The sequence below is a fragment of the Panthera uncia genome (genome assembly GCF_023721935.1).
Source record: "Panthera uncia isolate 11264 chromosome D3 unlocalized genomic scaffold, Puncia_PCG_1.0 HiC_scaffold_8, whole genome shotgun sequence".
Lineage (NCBI taxonomy): Eukaryota > Metazoa > Chordata > Mammalia > Carnivora > Felidae > Panthera > Panthera uncia.
Window position 1 is genome coordinate 19,924,114 of NW_026057586.1, and position 21,240 is coordinate 19,945,353.

General features: G+C 39.5%; 1 protein-coding gene across 13 annotated transcripts in view; it reads left to right on the top strand.

The window, feature by feature from the left end:
* The window catches only part of TCF4 (transcription factor 4), a 243,940-nt gene that overhangs the window by 203,379 nt on the left and 19,321 nt on the right, over positions 1 to 21,240 (top strand). For 8 of the 13 annotated variants that reach the window (XM_049619967.1, XM_049619974.1, XM_049619966.1 and 5 more), the window contains 4 exons: positions 7,156 to 7,223; positions 8,373 to 8,451; positions 11,035 to 11,111; positions 13,834 to 14,037. In XM_049619967.1, coding sequence (XP_049475924.1) covers positions 7,156 to 7,223; positions 8,373 to 8,451; positions 11,035 to 11,111; positions 13,834 to 14,037 — 428 coding nt within the window. The remainder of the gene's footprint in view (positions 1 to 7,155; positions 7,224 to 8,372; positions 8,452 to 11,034; positions 11,112 to 13,833; positions 14,038 to 21,240) is intronic. The other 5 variants (XM_049619973.1, XM_049619975.1, XM_049619965.1 and 2 more) reach the window with 1 other exon arrangement.

The window sequence follows — 21,240 nt, forward strand, 5'->3', positions numbered from 1 at the left end:
AAGCAGAGCGCTGCTGCCAAAAGAACTCAGCCGTCGTCCCTGGTTTTTCCTGATGTCCATTGTGATTGTCTCTCTGGACAAAAGATTCCTCCACCGGCGCTGTCCCCTGGAGGGAGGAGCGAGGCAGGTGTCCAGCTGTCCCTGGAGGAAAGAGTCCCAGGCTGGGGAGGAGGCAGCCACCCCTTTCCAGATGCACCTTCAACAACTCAACGACTCCGCCATTCCGAGGAGCAGGCCAGCCTGGTGCTTCAGGGTCTCCTAAAACCTCAGACTTCCCTGGTTGCCACTGCTCTGGTACTAGCTCACACTCACACCCTGCTTGGCCTCAAGATCACTTCTAGTGGGTCGCTGATGAGAACATAAACTGTTCATTTTCGAGAGAAGAATGTGTGGCAGAATGATCCTGCTGTTTATTCCCCTTCGCTCTTTGCAGTTTTTCATTTTCTTCAGAGAGTCCATAGGACTTGGGAAAGTGGTGTGAATCACTTATGTGGGAGTGTTTTTGATGAAAGGGAAGAGATGTACTTTGAAATGTTGCAGATATAATTCTGCCTAAATAATACACTCCCAGCTTATTCAATAATGTATTTCACACTTGAGACTAACCACCTAGCAGCCCTTCGCTATCATGTCTCACTAAGAAACAAATGTATAAGAGTTTCCATTTTTGTAGCTTTTCATAACAAAGCTTCTACAAGTGTGTTGCATCAGTTTGACCTTGGAGAGCTATGGACAGAGGTCACATGGGGAAGTTGGGTTAGCTATCAATGCAGTTTTGGCAGATTTGAAAAACAAGAAGAAAGAAAGAAGTGCAGAACTGAAAGAGTGAGGAAAGCATATTTCACTTCAATGTGGTTTGACAAATGGAAAGCCCCTCTCTACAGTCATGAGGTCTAGTTATAAAGAAGGATGACCGGTCATTCATCCTCTTACACGGCAGATTTCCTGTCTACTTGTGGTTTGAGTAATTTTCTTTTTTAGGAAGGTATAAAGGTGGAGCAAAAGCTTGAGTTGAGGAAAACATACTCAGGCACTGTCTGAAAAAAAATTTTGTTGATTGATTTGACAAAACAGCCTTTCTGGGAGAGAGGCACCGCAGCTTGGGAAGAAAGAGATGTTATGAGATGGAATAATCATTTTCCATGAGCTGTGGTCAGCATGGCCACAAGTCTCAGTGGGAATGAGATTTGCTTTACTTAAGATGGTTGACTCATCATTAGCCTGTGGATGAAAAGGAATGTCTGCTCTCCTTCTTCATCTGGTCTGGACAGCATGGAGCAGTAGGTGACTACTGCATCCTGACGGGCCCACCTCTATACTAAAGAGGGAGTGAACTTGGTACATAGACCACAGGGCCCTGTTTAAGTGGAAGGAAGGTCTGGGCAATGATAAAAGAGCTTTAATTTTACAGAGAAAAACATGAGATTTCTGGAACCCAGAAAAAGGTTTTTAAGAATAACTTTATTACATAAATTATTCTGTAATCATGGGTATACTTGTCAAAATCTATTAGCAGAATGTGAGAAAGCTTTATAATCTTTTCAGGAAATAAGTAGACATGGTAATGCAGCTTTTTGGAGGAACAGACCTTTATTAACTTGCATAAATGCAGTTATTACTTAAGGATTATGTTAAGGGAGAACATTCTAGAATGTTCTTTCTTAAAATAATATGTCCTCCAATTTCTTATATTAAAATACAGAGGAAAATTTAAATATGATAATAAGCCTTAGTATTGCATGCTGTCAAATGGCTCATGTTTCTTCACACTTTAATTTTCCTAGGCCTTGGATGGATTTTCAGAGTGTGGTAGAAGTCAGGGAAGGCAGCATGTCTGTATAACAAGAAGAGAAGATTTCTCTTCTGATGTTAGTGATACTTCCCTGACAAACAGTATGGATTAATAGGATACATCTGTAGACTTTTGAAAATATTTGGCATATACTCACTCATTCTGAAATGCAGGAAATAAAGAAATATTACATTGCCTGTATCTCAAAGAACAAACAGAGCTAATTAAATAATTGGTAAATAGGGAACACATAGCCTGACACATGTTTGAGATTACACACATGATTCTGTAGAAAATGACTATAAGCAATACTAATGCCGTAAGAATGGGGTTCAAGCACTAACACATGGACATCACATTTTTCAAGTTTTCTTGGTAAAAAAGTGCAAGGCAAAGCAATCTTTTCATAAATGGCGTTGATGTCTTAGGAAGCTAGCTGCTTTTTCAGTTCAGATCATGGCCCCACTTCTGAGTTTCGCGTTATAATGTGTCTTCCTGGAAGTCAGTCAATGTCCTGACCTGCCCCTAGAGCAACAAAATGAACGTGGTGTGAGATGTAAGCTCAGAACCCTCAGAAGGGAGCCCCCTGGAGTCACTTTGCCCCTTTTGCCCCTGGTTCTGTCCTCTGCGTTTCAAAAATGGAAGATGCTTGCCACGGTTTCAGATGGCTTGTGTTTGACTTGGTAGAGTGATCGTTGTTTCTTGTTTTGTTTTCTTTTGCCCTTAAATGCCCAATATCATTTTTTGAGAAATACTTAAGAAAGACAAAATTTACCCAGATTATAATGACAGGATTTTTTTTTTTTTAATGACACATTCATCCGTAGATTTTCGAGTGAATTGTAGTTTATTTTACTTGTGGCATATAGTCCACTACTTTCTTCTGAAGCCTTGCCAACAAACTCTGGAGATTATTTAGACGTTTGTGAATTGGAAGGGCCTATTAATCTCCTGGAATTATATGAATATAATGCATGGGACACAGCATGGACTCTTAGTAATTCAACTGGTACAGTCCCCCGTTAGAGAGGAGCTAAATCCAGAGTCTTCCACAGTTACCACCATCAGTGCCTTTTAACCTTGTTCCTAAAACTCTTTGGATGTAATGCTGCTGGGTGTATATCAGAAGCAGTCCAGTCCAGTGCCTCTTCACGTGAGCATGCACGCAGAGGAAGTGTAGTAAGTTATTAGATACCAGCTTGTAGAGGATAGAAATCCCTAAGAACAGCAGCCTTATATATTTTACTGTTTACATATTTCCTTCTTACCTACAATGTCTAATACCCCTTCTTGATCTAAAGGTTTGAGAGCACTGCCTGTTCTAACACAGTCCTCTAGACTCCTCAAGGACAAGAGTGCTCCAGTTGCCCACTGGGAAATACCATTTGTATACATTCCCAGGGTGTGACCCCTGGCTGTTAGAGGCTACACACACTCTCTTCCCCTCGGAGGGAATTGGGCATAAAACTAACATAATGGTTATAATAACTATTATTGTTTCATTAGTCTTTAACTGGCCTGCTTTCTAATGCATGGTACTTCCCATGTTTTTAAACCTCAAACCAAACAGTGTTGAAGGAACAGACTACCAAGATTGATTTAATGCAACATATGCTAAAGATTACCCTGGAATATCTATCTGGTTCATGAAATTAATCTGGCTTACAGCGTTCACTCCTAATGACATGTTTGTATGACATGATGCATTTTAGTGTGTGGCTTTTCTAGTAGAAACAGTATGTCCATTTCCCCTTGAGGACTTGGTTTCACAGTAATTTTATTATTAGAGTAGTCACATAATATACACTTTGTCTTTTGTAAGAATCTTGAGCCTTCAAATACAGTTGGGTGATGAACAGGCACAGAGCATAAGAGTAATATGGATTTTATCCAGCAGTGACATGGCATCTTAGTTACAAAGACCACCAACGGAGAACAATAAACTAGTTTGATTTAAGTCTTCTCGTCCATTTCCTGCACGTGGTCATGGGGCCCAATTCCTCCCCGTTGGATTCCTAGGAATCCCTCCTGCTAAAAATTAGTGCATTATAGCCTCTATTTGAGTCTTTATTCATGTGTAGGAAGAGTACTAGAAAAGCTTCTTCTCTTGTCATCTTACAGAGAGGAGCTCATGGCACTGTATGCTGCTTCTAATAGTTTAAGAACACGAGGGTCATTTAGACACAATTCAGAAAATCCTAAATTTTAAAGCTGTCGTTATCTTCCAGACAAATACACTATGAATTGCCCTTCTTATTCCTTTTGTATCTTCACGATGTTTCCAGCCTGAGGTTATGGGTGTGCAATAAAGGGATGACGCATTGTTCCAAATTTTGATTTTCAGGGGCCAGTGCCCAATCATCCTGGTGTTTTGATTAGGGTGTGTTGTAATAGGAATTGCCATTTCCACAAAGCTGAGATTGAGACCAAGGTCTCACATGAAACCAAAGATACCAGACCCTTCTTTCTGCTCTAACTTCTAGCCAGCAACAGCACCTGTGTTCAAGCCATCTGAATAATGCTTCGGGGGCTGGCAGTCTCAAATCCTCCTACAAAATTGCAGTTCCTTTTAATAGCTGCTCATCTTCCATTCATATTTACCTTACCACTTTAGAGACTGATTTGGTTTTGTTTTTGTTTTTTTTCTTGAGCAAGAGAAATTGATTAGAGCTAAAATATCAAGAAATCAATCCAGGCTTCACCTAGTAGGAATAGTAGTTTTTATCTCTGTTCCTTTATATGAGAATTTTGGTAATTTCTAACAATATGAGTTGACAAAAACTTGGGCCTGGAATAGTAATTGAGTCCCATCACATTAAAGCCATAAAAGTGGACTTGATGAGCACAAAGTTTAATTAGAAGTATGTTTAGCCAAACATGACCTATTACTACTCAGTATAAAAAAGATTATGCCATTTGAGAATTTAAATTCACTTTCTGTTTATCTGTGCCTTTTGACCTATCAGTCACACAAAAAGAGAAATCTTTAAGAGAAGGGCCCATGTAGCTTAACATGTTCAGGGGCTCGAAAATGTGTCTTCTCCAGCGTTTCCTGGAACAGAACAAAAGGCATTCCAACTGAAAGGGCAAATTGGCCCCAGTAAACTGCTTTGAAATTTAAGCCCTTAGGACTGGCCCTCCAGCTGCTACAAGGTAGAATGGCTTCATGTGAAAAACATAGTCTGTTCTCACCAGTGCCTCCACGAGTAGCCTTTGTAGTTTTCTGAAACATTTTCATGACAACATGAGCTAAGAAGTTGATGCTAGTTTTTATTCTAGTTCCTGAGTCCTAGTATCTCCCTCTATAAAACAGGCACTAATAGAAAGTTTAGTTAGAAAGTTGTAGTACAAAAAGTAATCCTACTGATATATCTTATCTCTTCTTAAGTGTGATTTTACACTTGTATAATATTTATGTTCCTAAAACACTTCCATGAGTTTTCATGAAAATATATTTTGAAAAGTTTGTCCTTCTCATTTTAAAGTTGTTCAAAGGAAGAATTAATCTTTTCAAAGCTACGACTGTAGCAAAGTTCATTTGTACTTGAAACGATATCTTGTCTCTTTTGATTTAGGGGGTTTTTTGTTAGATAATATAATTTTTTTCTAGTGTGGCTCTGAAATTCCATTTCCCAAAGATCTGTTTTCTAATCAAGCAGATCACAAATTAGTTTGACTGATAAATCTAATTTTTAGGTATATTTGATAATACTGCTTGTAGGAAAAAAAATGTATATACTTGCCCCCAAATACCATCAATAATACATGCTAAAAAGATGTTAGTGCTCTCTGTGTTTTCAAAATCTTTTTTGTTTTCTCTTTAGAATTGTCTTTTGTTTTTAAAGAACTCAATGCAGAAATTTTCATTTTCACAGGAGAAATAATTTCAGTTATCTTTTACATTTAAGTATTTTTAATATTACTGACATCCGTGAGTTCCTTTCACCAGCTCAATTGTATGTCTGACCGTCATTTCAAAGATGCACTTCAACCCATAATCCTTAGTGCTAATAACCAATATACTTTTTATATTATGAATTTGTGATATAAAAAAGAATAGTTTTGTTTTGTCATAAAGTGGTTGTGTTCTTTTTTATCACCTACCAGTTTTCTTTCAGTTTTAGTAATTAACGAATGAATCTGGGTGTGGGTTTTGTTAACCAAATCAAGCATACATCAAAAGATTATCCAACTGACATACCCAACATATAAATATATAAAAATAGCAAGCATAATTTAACTATGCTAAGCAGAAGTCAGGAGAATGAAATTATAACCTAGAGAAGCAGAGAATTCAACCACTTGAGATCTGACCCGACTACTGCATTTTACAGATCTGGAAGCAGATGACACATTTGTCAGCAAAGTGTGCTTTCTTGGGTCAAGGTTACGCCTGGGAATTTTTTTTTTTTTTTCAATTATGTTGTATGCAGTGAAGTTCTGCTTGGATTAATCAGTTGACTTAAGATTTCCTTTTCTTATTTCACAGAATAGTGAAACCAGGTCCTTGGGTTTAATAGGTTTTATTTAAATACTATGTCTATTTGCTAATGTTGAGGCCTTAATAAATGTAATATGCCAAATGTTGTAGGTGTTGTATTAACACTGTTAAATAGAGCTGACTTTGAATCACATGCTAGAATCTGCATCTTTTTAGTAACGGTACTTGGTTCAGAATCTCTTTTGTGGTTAAAAATACCAGTGTTAAAAGATGACAGATAATTTTCTGAATATGTAGACTTATTTTGTCTCTGGAATTTGAGACCTTTATTGATTTTTAGTTCAGGGTTTTATAATGTAAACACAGACCTGAGTATGTGGAGAATATGTATTATTTAAAATATTAAAAATATTTTCTCTCCTCGGAAGCCAGGCTTGTTGTAGACTTCCTGTTTTATTTTGCTGAGAGGAGCACCTTGTTTTACTGTGTATCAATTTTTTTAAAAAATGGAAAGGAGACGTAAATTCTTTGTGAAGACAATTCTACTGACTGTATGAAATACAGAGAAAAGGCAAACTTTGAGGGCTTCAGAGACCTGAGTACTGCATACTTCTTAGCAATGAACTTCAGGTGCTACCTACCATTCACCACTAACTACTCGTAGGCAACAAGGGGGCCAAGTAATAGCAACTGAAACACTTCATCTTTAAACCAAAGTGTCAGGTTTATATTTTATCTGTAAAAAAAGTAACATGAATATATTTGACATCTACCTCAGCAAACAAATTAATGCTAATTAAAGATTAATGTGTTATAATTAGCATTAAAAATGCAATTAGATTGTGAGTAAATGGACCAGGAATAGAAAATTGTTAGACGTCTCACTGCCTGGTTTTTCATATTCTGCCTTTTGTTTTTGCAGCAAATAGAGGAAGCGGGGCAGCAGGCAGCTCCCAGACTGGAGATGCTCTGGGGAAAGCACTTGCTTCGGTGAGGAAATATTGACTTTGGACTTCATATGTACCATTGTGGAAGGGTGAACTTTAAGCAGAAGTGGACATTTGGAATTGTAGAAAATGAATGGCAAATAGCTTAGATTTCTGGAAATGCTAGCCTTCTTGCAGAATGATTATTGGAAAATTTGAGAAGAGAGTTCTGAAGCTTCCAGCGAATGGCTGACCCCTCCAGCCTGTCTCCTCACAATGGTGTTAAGCAGTCCTCAGTTATGGATTTGCAGATATTCTCAGGGCCTTGTGGTGTATAGATTGTCTATCTTGATTTCTTATTTTTCTCTAAAATCATATGGGGCTCATTGACCAGCTAAGACAGACTTTGCAGAGGGCAGTTCTAAAACCCTTTGGAAAAGGCACTTACTAAAAAAAAAAAACAAAAACAATGACCGTAACTCCATAACTTAGGTCTGTGAGAAATTGTCATGTAATCGGCACTTGGGGACTCGGCTTCTTTGCCTTGCCCGTCCACTGCGAGGAGCCTAGAGAATGGGACATTTCTTGCATGTTCACTAGTGACCAAGTAGCACCCCCTCGTTTGTCTGAGGGAGTATACACGTATGGTCTTCAAAAGCTAAACATGGTCATTTGCAAATGTAAGTGGAGATTTGTTGCTCTAACTTGGTTTTTCCTTATCATTGGGAGCATAAAATAAATTTGATTTAGCATTGGGACCTAAGTAAAAGTTTATATTTAATCTGGGCCTTCCTGTGCCTTGGCATCAAATGCCTTAATCACGATGGAGAAGAAATGAACGAAAATCATAAGGGATGATGCTGTCTAACCTATTTGATGGAGTAAGAAAGGGAGGTTTGGGGTGTTCGTGTGACCTACTCATGGCCACAGAGTGATGGTAGGACATGGGAGGGAAAGGACTAGAAGTACAGTCAGCTGAGCCTGTTCAGTTCTGTCCATACCATCTTTCATGACCTCATAATCCTTATTTTGGAAATTTAAAGTAATTGCAAAAGTTTCCACTTGAGAATATTGGTGCTACAGTTGATTGTTACATGTGTTTTGTAAGTTGCAATTTTTAGGTGACTGGAATGACACTTTGTTGTTGAAAGAATTGTTGACTCTTTATTCCTAATAAATGAGGGTTTGTTTGTTTTCTCCCCACTGTTTTAAGATCTATTCTCCAGATCACACTAACAACAGCTTTTCATCAAACCCTTCAACTCCCGTCGGCTCTCCTCCTTCTCTCTCAGGTACTGTACCTAAATCCAACCCCACCACGGTACCGGTTTGCGAAAATGCTTTCCCTCTCATGCTTCCTGGTCTGGCAGGCGGAAACTCACTCCCTCCAAAAGCGCAACACATAACATTTCCAAACAGACAAATGGAAAGGAGTGGGGGAGAGAGAGACTGCCATATGAAAGTATAGCCGTTTACATCCAAAAGTTTTCTTAAAAATTAGATGTTTTTAGAATACACAGGCATACAGAAAACTCACTTCTTAAACTGATCTTAGCTCTGTAGAAGATGTTCAACAGAATAACCTACTCCCAACAAGTCATCTCCGATGAGAAAGCCCAGTTAATACAGTCAGGAATATGAATATAAATTATATAGTCATCAAATATAGACAGTTCAAAAGGATCATTTCCTATAGAAATTTTAGACTTTCCACATTCCCTTTTTAAAACCCACGTCACTGGCATGTTTGAGGAAAACTATAATTTTGTAAATAAATTGGGAAGTAACTGTGTGGAGTAAAAGGAGATGTTTGCCTTTAAAATATAACAAATTAGCGTGACCTATGGCTTCAAATAATAAAATTATAAGTTGTTGAATTATGTTAGTAAAGCATTTCACTTTTCAGAGTTCCAATTAAGAGGCTCATTGCCCTTCTATTATAAATGCTTCCAGAAGGCCCCATCCGGTGCACGTCTCTGTTCTGTGGAAAGAGGACATGTGGCTTCTAAAAAAAGCAAACCAACGAACAAACAAAAAACAAAAAAACCCTAAATTGCATCTATACCTGATTGAAACCCAACCTTACTGTATCTGTAGTGGAGTCGCTTGTCTAACTGTCGCCTCCTCGCCTCCTGTTATTCCCTGCCTATGGCACTCACGTGCCCATCCTAAAAACACTGGGTTCCTTAGTAAAGAATGGGAGGTTTCAGACTGCCCAGACCTTGAATTCCGAGGTGATGGCCGTGGCTTAGGTAGCACCGAATGTCAGCCTTTTCCAAGCCTCCGTTCACACGGAGCGGGTGGTCACAGAATAGAGAGGGATAGCCGAACCTTTAGGTCCACCCGTCCAGACGGACAGAATTGAAACTGCAAGGAAGCAGAGATGGTATTAAGAGGATAATGGAACAACCGTGAAACATTCCCTGTGGCAGGAAGGAAAGGGAAGTTTAGAATTATTATAGACCCCTGGGTCAGTATTATACCGGTAGGCTCTGGAGTCAATGTCCAGAGCGAGAGAAGAGCAGAGACAACATCTAGCCCAGTGAGGCAGGTGGTGAGGGAGCCTGAGCAGGGAGAACTCCAAGTTTCCTATTTCAAACAAAGCAGCTCTGATTTCATCTATTTTATAGTTTGGGGGAACAAAAAGAAAAACGTCCAGAGTCTAATAAGGCTTGAGCGCGACTATTTTAGTCTGATGCTCTGATGTTACAGATGAGCCGACTAGGGCCCAGAACGGGTGTGGGATTTGCTGAGGCTGCAGGAGCAGCGGTACCAGAGCTCGGCGAGAATCCGCTGCTCACCGTTCTGCTGGTCCACTTCCAGAGAGGAAAGGAAAGCTGTGATGCACAAATCGTTCCAGAAAACACCACAAATGCCCGAAACCTGAGCGGCATGCGGCGTGTGGAAGACACAGAGAAAAGGCCGCTTTGGGGTCCTGCTAATACACCATGAAAGACCACATATTAGGAAGAAAGAACTTTATGAAGATGTAAATATGCGGATAAATTGCTATTTTCACACTGAAAATAGCTGGCTCTGTCCATATTCTGTCACTAAAAGTAATTGAACAAAATGTCCTACTTTTATTTAGCATAAAAATACACATACATGCACACCCAGAAATGACAGAAAGAAAGGAGTTTTAAAATGCTAACCATGTCAGGGCGTAAGATTACGGTGAGATCCTAGGTTTTTTTTTCTTCCTTGAATGATTTCCTAGTTTCCACATGTAGCATGCATTATTTTAATTTGAAAAGTAGTTTTTATTTTGCAGGTTAGACATGTAATATTTACTGTAGCAGAAATAAAGTTCAGTGAATCACAAAACAATCATTTTCTTCAGAAGGAACTACCTACTTATTACTGTTGTTATATTGAATTCTTAAATTTCTGGTTTAGTGGATCACTGCCAACTAATCTTATTCCCTTAAAAAATTTGGAAGGCTTATCCTTCTTAAGGATCATTTTTAAAACCCGTAGCAGTGCTGTTTTGCATTGGTGAGAGAATTTTGGTTCCACAGACTGGCCTTGCATGAACGAAGGTGTAACAGAATCCCCCTTTGCATTCTTAAAAGTGGCTTGACCATGGTAGTGACCTCTTTTCTTCACTACCATCTGTGAACCATTGGTAGGAACCATTGTCTAGCTAAAATTCAGAACCAGTTAAATGTACCCTTTTAGGAAGAAGCCTGAGAGAATTCTGAGTTGAAAACGTTTTCCTTGTCCCGGAACTCTTGTATGGGAAGTTTACATGTATTTACCTTATTGTACAAATGAAAACTCAGCATCGCTGTTTCTAAAAGGACTGTCTAAAATGTCTGCGAGATTGTTTTCAGATTATGTAGATTTCACTGTAACCTCCATTTTAATACCAGCAGGCACAGCTGTTTGGTCCAGAAATGGAGGACAGGCCTCATCATCTCCTAATTATGAAGGACCCTTACACTCTTTGGTAAGTCTCATCTTCTAATCTCTCCTCTAGCCACTTCGTATACCACCTTTCTCTTTTTGCGTCTAGTTGACTCTCTAGGGTTCTTATTTCACTAGCGGGGAACTTTAGACTAATGTTAAGCACACGAGTTTGGTTAGAGCCAGAGTCATTAGACTAGATATATATATATACTTGTTGCTGTTTGTAGATTGTAACCCAGATGCTGTAAGCCTGAGGGCTCCAAATACCTAGGGCCAGGTAAGAGATTAAAAATCCTGGAGAGAGAGTGGCATCCGTCTGTCTTTGGGAAAGATCCTTGTCAGCGATTGAATCACTTTACTGATAGGAGAGCGCTGGAGTCATGCCGAGCTGCGTGGCTGGAACACTTGAAGATCAGGAGACCTCTGCCTTACTTTCCAGAGTGGCAGGCTTGTAAGGGCTTTCCTCTCCACCTCTGAATAAGAAGTCTGCCATCTGTTTCCATGTTCACTTTGGTTCTTCTAGAAATCGACTCATGTCATTAAATGTCTGCTCTTCCGTTAGGTAGTAGCTGAAAATTTCCATGAGTGCAATTAATATTATAAGTACTCATCCCATGATGATTTGTTATCTGACACTGTAGTCTTTCTCAAGTCATGGTGGATGTGGCTGAAAATGTGCATGAAATAACATTGCTCTGGGCGGTATTCGGTCGCTATATGAATCAAATGGGGAGAGGTAGCAGCAAGGAGGTCTTCAGCCCTTCAAGGATGGTTTTCCCTTTTTTCATCCATATTTTGAGATAGAACACGGAAGAGGCATTGATTGGTTGATACCTGCCTAACTTAATGTCTTGGCAGCAGGTCAGAATTTCCTTTCTTCTGTTTTGGCTTACTGTTTAAATTAAGGAAAATCTAAAAATGGAAATACAAAGGTGGATTTCCCCCTTGGTTGTGGTCTTCTTTGCTGTAGTGTGGAATCATTCAGCCATGCATTTTGGCCAATAAAGGCAGGCACAGGGCAGGACAAACGTATGCACTACCTGCTTAGCCTACATTAATTAATTAACCCGCAGCCCACTTCCAGAGAGCCCATAGTAGTTTTAAGTGTTTACCTCCATCAGTTATTCTCTGGGACCCAGCTGTCAAAACTAGGTTATGTGCCACCGTATAGCCATGAAGTCTAGGTTTGTAGTTACGAACTATGGGTTTAGTCCTCTGAATTCCCAACACTCACGAGGGGATTCACAAGGAGAAACTGCTCTCCCCACAAGGAAGCTGTGAGCCAGAAAGGATGATAGGCACGTGTATTACTTCCTTTCATGCTCACATTTACATGTGGAAGTATGTATTACCGTTCTCATTTTTATAAATTACGAGGTATAGACTCAAAGAGGTTTAGTACCTTGTCAAAGATTTCATAAGTAGCAGCTAGGAGTTTACGGGAGGTCCCTTAACACCAAAGCCCACCAGATCAGAAATGCTCTGTACCGTAGACAAACTGTATTAGACACACATTCCTTCTGTCACTATAAAATAATTAGAAATTGTTTTTCTCATGCAGTGGAGGTAGTACATCTGTTGGCACAGCCCAGTGGAAGTCAAAGCAGACTGTAGCAGGACCCAGTACAAAGCAGCACTAGATTTGAAGTCCGAAGACTTAGATTCAACCCTTCACTATACCATTTCCCAGCATCGTGACACTGAGTAGTTAATAATTAATTTCTCTGAGCCTCATTCGCACATGTGTATGGAAGGGGTAATCCTTCCCTGCTTGCCTTACACGTGGAGAATGAAGAGCCAGGGAGATGGCCTATTTTAAAACACACACTGGAAAGTGACAAGCAGGTGTTTATTTGATATCATTATTGATCATACCAAAAAAGGTTCATACACATCTACATGTCCTTTTTCCTCACAAACTCTATAGTATCGACCTTTCCTAGTTGCAGAAAACTAGGATCTTAGTGGCTGGGATGGAAAAAAAAAAAGTTACTTGGTTTTGAATTCTATAATTTAGTTTTATAAGGTGAATTTTATACAGAGCAAGGGCTTTGAAATCAATTAGAAGCCCCTGGTAAGCAGTTAATTCACATCTTTGTGCTTCTTCAGTCATGAAATCTCATACCACTTTGGTGGACAACATTTTTTTAATGTTTGTTCTATATCCGTTTTGAGTTCCTACTCTCCTCTACACACACACAAGCTGGTGATAATAGATAGAAAACAAGACACACTGGTAAAAATAGATAGTACTCAATAAGAAGATTATAGTCTGTATGCATTTACCTGTCTCTGACTTGATACGTAGCCCTGTATCGTATGCTATAGAGGAGATGAAGGAAATACGCATCCAAGAAGATCGTTTAATTGGGAAACTATAAATGCATCATCTTTTCATTGTTAAGTTTTTGAAATCCTTAACCAATGCCTGCTACAATGTTTCTTACATTCTATAGACTTTTTTGTTCTAAAGTAAATCTAAATTCTCTTTCAAGCAAATGCAACCTAGTATAGCAGATGTACATTGTAATGTCCTAGAAGATTACTTTGTTCATGACAAATAACACTATGATACACCATTAACATTTTCTACTAGTTTTCTAGGAAGGTCACCATCTACTATTGTTTTAATGAAATAAATTTCATTGGAAACATATATTCAAAACCTCAAAGGATGATTTGTGTCAACTCAAGTTTTGTTACTATAACCTCTGCATACATTTCAGACTAAATCCAATTTTGCATCGTTTGTTAATCAACAGCAAAGCCGAATTGAAGATCGCTTAGAAAGACTGGATGATGCTATTCACGTTCTCCGGAATCATGCAGTGGGCCCATCCACAGCTATGCCTGGTGGTCATGGGGACATGCATGGAATCATTGGACCTTCTCATAATGGAGCAATGGGTGGTCTGGGCTCAGGGTATGGAACCGGTCTTCTTTCAGCCAACAGACATTCACTCATGGTAAGTGATGGCATTTGTAGACTCTTTAATTACTGATCCTAACAGAATTAGAATTTCAAGTATAAATACTACTACTGCTGTTTTGTTCTTTTTTAAATAGCTTTATTGAGATATAATTCACTTCAATGTAATTCACCCATTTAAAGTGTACAGTTCCATGTGTTTTATTTAGTATGTTCACAGGGTCATGCAGCCATCACCGGTCTAATTTTAGAATGTTTTACCTCCTGAAAAAAGAAAAAGAAATCCCCATTAGTTGTCACTCTCTATTCTTCCCTCTCCCTGGACCCTAGCAACATTAATGTACTTTCTGTCTGTATAATTTGCCTATCTTAGATCTTTCCTATCACTGGAATCATACAATACGTGATGGTCTTTTCTAACTGGCTTCTTCCAGTTAGTGTAATGTTTTCAAGGTTTATACATATTTTATCCTGTATCAGAGTATCATTCATTTTTATTGCCAAACAGTATTTCATTGGATAGGTGTACATTATACTTATCCATTTATCAGGTGATTCATATTTGGGTCCTTTCCACTCTTGGCTATTATGAATAATGCTCCTATGAGTACAAGTTTTTGTGTGACGTGTGTCTTCATGTCACCTGAGTCTATACCTAGGTGGACATTTCTGGGTCATTGCTGGTGTTTTAAATTCTTCATCTTAGTAACGCATCTAAAGGACCCACTTTTGTACATGTTACATTGTTGGCATTTCAGATATGAACAGGTTGAAATTTTTTATTATTAATGAAGAATCCAAATCGATGTCTTTTGATGCTGAGTATGGGAGGCGGAAATATCTGGTATGTTTATTGGTCTAAATATATGGTGTGAGACTGTATAATTCAAGATATAGTAGTTTTATTAATCACTACCCGTTTATGAATAGGTGTGTATTTAAATAATATTTAAGTAGATTTGTCTGTATTACAACTGGAATTTCAATTCGGCCCATTGCTTTTGAAAAGGATTTGGGAGTACACCCTTTTTATTTAGGTGATTATGAAAATTCAGAATCTTCTTAACAAAATATTAAGTGATGACCATAAGGTGACCGAGTGGGTGGAAAATTAATCACTAGCGATTCTATGTAATTTTGCTTCTTATAAACGCCTGCCTGATCAACAAACACCTTTGTGTCCTGTTTTGTACCTTGTAGGCTCTTTAAAAAGTTGCTTGGATGAAGGTCTGTCTTCTGCTACCACTGTAGCATCTCTTGTTTACTGATGCTTCCAAGAGAACACAAAATAAGCACAGGTTGTTCTGAGGCTCTTTCAGTTCTTGCTTAATAGGGTTCTTCTGTCCTCCTTTCAGTTTCTCTTAATAAAAGAGTAGGATTGAGAGTACCATCCTGAGCGGTATATTATGGAAACCTGCAACCAATTTGAAACCAAAAATACTGGTTTATAAATAGAAGCAATGAACTCACTTCTAAAACGTGGAAAGATATTTTTGAATGCCAAAGCCGAATCTTTTTTTTTCTTTTTTGCTTTTCCTTGACCTCTATCCTAAAAATTCATCATTGAGTAAAAATTGTTTGTCTATTCATGGCAGTTGCTAAGAGTTTACAAAAGGAAAATCTAGATTTTAATTTAGCTTGGCCTCAGGTAATGTGTTAAATACACTTGGGATGCATATAATATGAGGTTTTAGTTTGTACAGCTCTTTTCTTTTTAAACTACAGTGTTTAAACAATACTGCTTTTAATTAAGAAATCTGGCTTTATTAAAAGCCAGATCTGTGACTTATAACCATTTCTCTATATCTGCTCTCAATCAAGAGAAAAATAGTTTAATTTCTGTAGCTGTGTTCGTTTTGCATATGTTAAATGCATGCAATGTGCACCCAGGGCATTGCTTCAGAGACAATTTTTTCCATAAATATGTAAAGTTTGCTCTTAAATACCAGATGTAGGTTAAGTGGTTCTTTAAAATAATAAACTATACTTTTTGGAACTATTTGACCTTTGAGTTGCCTCCCCCTTGAGTCTGATTCAAAGGTGGGATAGGAGGAAGGGACTGGAGTCAACTTTGGAGATGGGAAGTTGGACTGACCTGGGGGAGGGGAAAGGGAGAGAATCGAGCAGAGCAACAGAAGGAGGGAAATAATCGGCCAATATTACACAGAAACGTTTTTGATTTGATTGTGAAAAAAAAAAAAAAAGCTATGCAGAAGCAATAAAGCTGCTAGTTTTGCTGATGAAGAAAAGTTCCTGTTCACTCATCTGAAGACGTTTATAATTCAGTCAAGGATGCCCGCAGAGCCAACCAGGTAGTAGACAGACTCCAAAGACGTGGCATGGGGATGTCCTGCTGCCCTTTAAACCACGAGAGGTTTTGCAGTCTTTCTCTTTTCTTCTCAAAAACATCCAGCAGGTCCACAGAGTCTGAGCTTCCCAGCCTGAAACCCTAACGTGTGTGAAAGAGATCAGATTGTCATTTCTTTCCTCGCGCAAACTGGTATGAATTTTCAAACAAAAACATAAGAACAAAGGAAATAGTTTTTGAATTTAGTCAGTCTGAAGTTAGCCTTTGACCATTTGATACATTCCACAATAAAAAGGAAGTTGAAGGGGAAGAGAAAAAAAAAAAAAAAAACCACTCCCCCCCTCCGCCCCACCCCCGAACAACAACAAAAAAAAAAATTCAAGGAGGATACTGGTAATGTTTTCCACATTTGAATTTTAATACATGAAACAGGCTATAAAACTGTGGCCAGCTGCAGTAAATAAAGTAGCAGTGGGAGGTAGACACCGGAAACTTCAGCGCAGAGGACACTGGTGGGTGTTTCTTTCCAGCTACACACACCTTCGTTCGTTGTTCTGGAGTAGAAGCCAGTTGTAGTAACTTAAGACCCGTCCCAGGGCTAGTTCTGTTCTGAGCAAATCTCCTTTATAAGTCTCCTCAATAATTCCTTCTGATTAAAGAACAGACAGCTCTGAATCCTCTTGACCTCCATCCTCTTGCTTCCTCTCTCCCCGCCTTCCGAAAATCAAAACAAAATGGCTTGACAACTTGGAACATGATAGAAGCATTTCTCTCTGCAGCAGCTTGAAATCGTGGTGGGGAAAACTGTGGTTCTGCCTCGGCTATTATGTTATCTCATTTAATTGCTAACATATTGTACTTAGCTTTTGATTCATAAAATGTTTTCCTTGGAGTTCTGGAGTAGGTCTTCAGTGATTTACTAAGTATTAGTATAATGAAAGGTTTTTTTTTTTTTCACAGCAGCATGGCTTATAATGCTAGCGTGAATGTTGTATCCTTGCAGGCTTTCTAGATGATATTTGGCCAAGCTCTTTCCTGCCCCACAACCTTCACTGGCTTCCCGTTATCTACAAAATAAAGACCAGTTTCTTAAGCCGGTTTGTTAAGCGCCGTTACCGTTGACCAAAAGCCTTAGGTGTACCGTGCCAATATGCAGCAATTCTTCAGCAGGACCAGTCTGTGCATTTTACCAGAATGTGCCGTGTACATTCTCATTAGGTAGTTCTCCTAGGTCTGTCGGGCTTAGCCTGCTCTACCTACGTTTCTCTGTCCATCTCATTCCCCACCACTCTCAAAGCTCTGACTCAAATCCTGCTTCTTCCAGGAAGCCTTCCCTTGCTGCAGCCACTTATGATAGTCCATTTTCTCTTCTACTTTCCAGAGCTCCGTGAGTCATACTGCTGGCTAGATATTTCTCTCACCCAGTCATGTAAGCCATGCAGGCGTGGCTTTTGCCTTACCACCTAGATTATAAATTCCTTGAGTACCATGTATTACATTTTTGTACCCCCCCCCCCAGCAAATAAATCTTCAAAGTGGGGAGAAAGGAAACTACTGTTTTCTGACTGCCTCACAAGTTGCCAGCCCCTCTGCCAGATGCTCCAGAAACATTATCTCAGGCGCTCTCCCCAGGAGCCCTTTGAGGATGATAATGACGTCCATCTTAGGAGTTGGTCACATGGGCCTTAGAAGGCTTGAGGAGGCTGAACTCATGAAGCCAGCTTTAAACTCGGATACGATGCCTCCAGCTTCCCTGTTCTTTGTTTACTACCTATAGCTATAGGTGCCCCTCTTCAGAACTAATTTTAGAGTGGTGAGATCTTGGGACTTTCAAATCGTGGTAAATGTTCCTTGATGAAAGAATGCCCAGGTACCTTGTGGCCAAGTTCCCAGAAGCTCTTTACCCAAATGCAGAGGTAAAGAATTTTTCCTCCATTGCGGTATGTTAGATTAAAACCCACATCGCCTAACACTTTTCTTAAATCAGCACGTCTGTGATAAGTGGCAGGAGGTGTAGTGAGCTCCCCTTACTAAGGTCAGGAAGAAGTAAATTTTAAAGTATTTTTCTTTCTCAAACCGCCCACGTTTCTGACAAAATCAAAGCAGAAATCTCTGAATGTGAGAGAATGAAGAAACAGGTGGGTTTGTCACTCAGCTCATTAGACACGGTTACCCAGATATAACCCCCCTGTGCTTCAGATACCTCCATGGTTAATCCTGATGTTAAATCGTTAGGTTTTTGTAAATTATTGAAATGGCAGTTTTTCAAATATAGTTCTCTCCAGTATTCATTCGCTCTTCAGATCCACAGATGAGACCTGAAAGAAAGCCTTTCCGATGACCTAATCTCCTCTTTTAACTGATTAAGAACAAAACCCACATCAAAAATGTCTTCATGTGACTTTGTATGTGCTTCTGATTACTTGTCAGTAGAGTCAGGAACAAAGGGATCATTTAGCTAAAAAATCTCCTCTGCTATTAATATATAATGTTACTGTGATTTCCAGATCCTTTTTGCTTAAAGTCCATTTATTCATTTCTAAAAATATTTATCAGGTGGTTACCAAATACCAGGCTCTGTGGTACCACGTGGTCTCTGCTCTCAAGGGGTTCATAGTTTAGTAGAAAAGGACACATGTTTAAAACCAAATTGCTGTGGAGCCTGCTTGGGATTCTCTCTCTCTCCCTCTTTCTCTGCCCCTGCCCAACTCACGCACACTTACTTTCTCTCTCTCTCTCTCTCTCTCTCTCTCTCTCTCTCTCTCTCCAAAATAAATAAACGTTAAAAGACAAAAAATAACCAAAACAAATAACCTTGCTGCAGCAATATACCAAGCCCCATCAGAGAGCAGAGACTCAGCTCTGTTACCTGGGAGGGAAGGATGCCATTGTCTCTTCGTAGATGAGTAGTGACCTAAGGACCTGGTTGCTCTAATTGACTTAGGGGTGGAGGAGTCCTGTAAAACTCCCCACCCACACCCATCCTCCACAGCATCCCTGAGACCCCTTCCTAGAACCTCCAAGTGGGGCTGTGGCCTGCATTTCAGGAAACGCACATTTCACATACAAGCCAATCCTAGATGAGTTTCCCACTTTACATAACCTTTTCATTTGGAGTTAAAAAGAATTTATCAGAAGAAAATCCACTGGGTGATAAAGCACCTTTTTTACTTAACTGACCTTTGAACATATGAGAACTTCTACCATGTAGGGCTTCATGAGATAAAAACTGAACTTAGTTTTGCTTTCATAGTTCTTAAGAGAGTTAAGACCATTGAATTTTAGATTCTAAAAGCACCCCAGAAGCCTTTTAGCCCAGGGCCCTTATTTTACTGCTGAAGACTGAAGCCCAGAAAGGGGAAGTGACCCAGGCATGGACGCCCACTAGTTAATGGCCAAGCTAGGATAGAAACCAGACAAGCCAGCAAGGGGAGCTGCACCCTTTGTACTAAATACCACACTGCCATTGCGAACTTCCTCTCTAACCCAATACCATAGCAATTTCAAAACTGTGGCTGATACTACGAACCTTTTCATTGCTGACTGAAACTAATGAAACCCAAGGAAAAACTATTTTTGTTTTATTGAAGTATAATTGACATATAATGTTATCTTATTAGTTTCAGGTATACAATGTATTGGTTCAGCCATCTTATACGTTACCCGATACTCAGCACGATAGAAACCCAAGGCAATTCTTTATTTTTCTTTTTAATGTTGTTATTTTTGAGACTGAGAAAGAGACGGAGCGAGTGGGGGTGGGGGGTGGGCAGAGAGAGAGACGGAGACACAGAATCCAAAGCAGGCTCCAGGCTCTGAGCTGTCAGCACAGAGCCCGACACGGGGCTTGAACTCACGAGCTGTGAGCGAAAGTTGGACACTTAACCGACTAAGCCACCCAGGCACCCCCCCAAGGCACTTCTTTGGTTGCTCCTTGGCTTCAAGCAGCAGAAGAGAGTAATGGGCAGGGATGTGTTATCTTGGGTAGCATTTACTGGGATGTAGTCATGAGAGTAGTAGAAGTCAGAAAATTCTATTTCAGTGAAGGTATGACCTGTAGAGGCTTTGTCATCTTCAATCATGTTCCTCTTATATCTTCCCAGAATTTTGATTTCATAAAGTTTTATGTATATTTGAGCACATATTACATTTCTAAGCAATTATTACCATAGGATATCAGGGATCTTAGGTATCCTCTCCATCCACATCCCGCTACAAATCCCTTGCCAAGCAGTCAACAAGCCTTTATCAGCCCCTTCTTCCAAGGATAAGTAGCTCTAATTGACCACAAAGCCCATTTCTGTCAGATGTTGGAAGATTCTTCTTTATGTCCAACCCAAATTTACTTCTCTGCACAGTCCTTGTTTTTCTGTCCACTGAAGCTAAGTCAACCCAACAGCTACTTTAGAAACTTACAGTTATTTGAAAACTGTCTATTCAGTATTTTTTTCCCTCTAGGCTAGCTATTTATATCTTCAAATATTCACCCCTCCCCCCAAAAAGTTTTGATTTTATGACTGTCCAGTGCATTCTCCCTAGTTGAAAAGGAATGCTTTCTTTCTCAAGGACCTTTTAGCGTGTAGAATCTCAAACTGAACACAGTGCTCAAGGAGTCATCAGGGTGGACTAGGGTGGATCTGTTACCAAACCCATTCAGTGTGTTGTATCTTCATTTAAAGGCCACCTAACAATACCCTTTCACCATTTTTGATGACTTTATCATCCTGCTGACAAATGTTGAACTTGTGATCAGCCGAAATCCATAAGCCACACACCTCTTAACTGTGGTACCAGTACAAAACTTCACACTCTGCCTTTGAATTTCACGCTGCAGCCTTCAGTCTGTTTCCAGTGGAAAAGTCTTCTTTCGGTCCCCATTCAGTCACATATTCTGCCAGGGTGCCATCAATGCCCCCATCAAAGCTACGAATA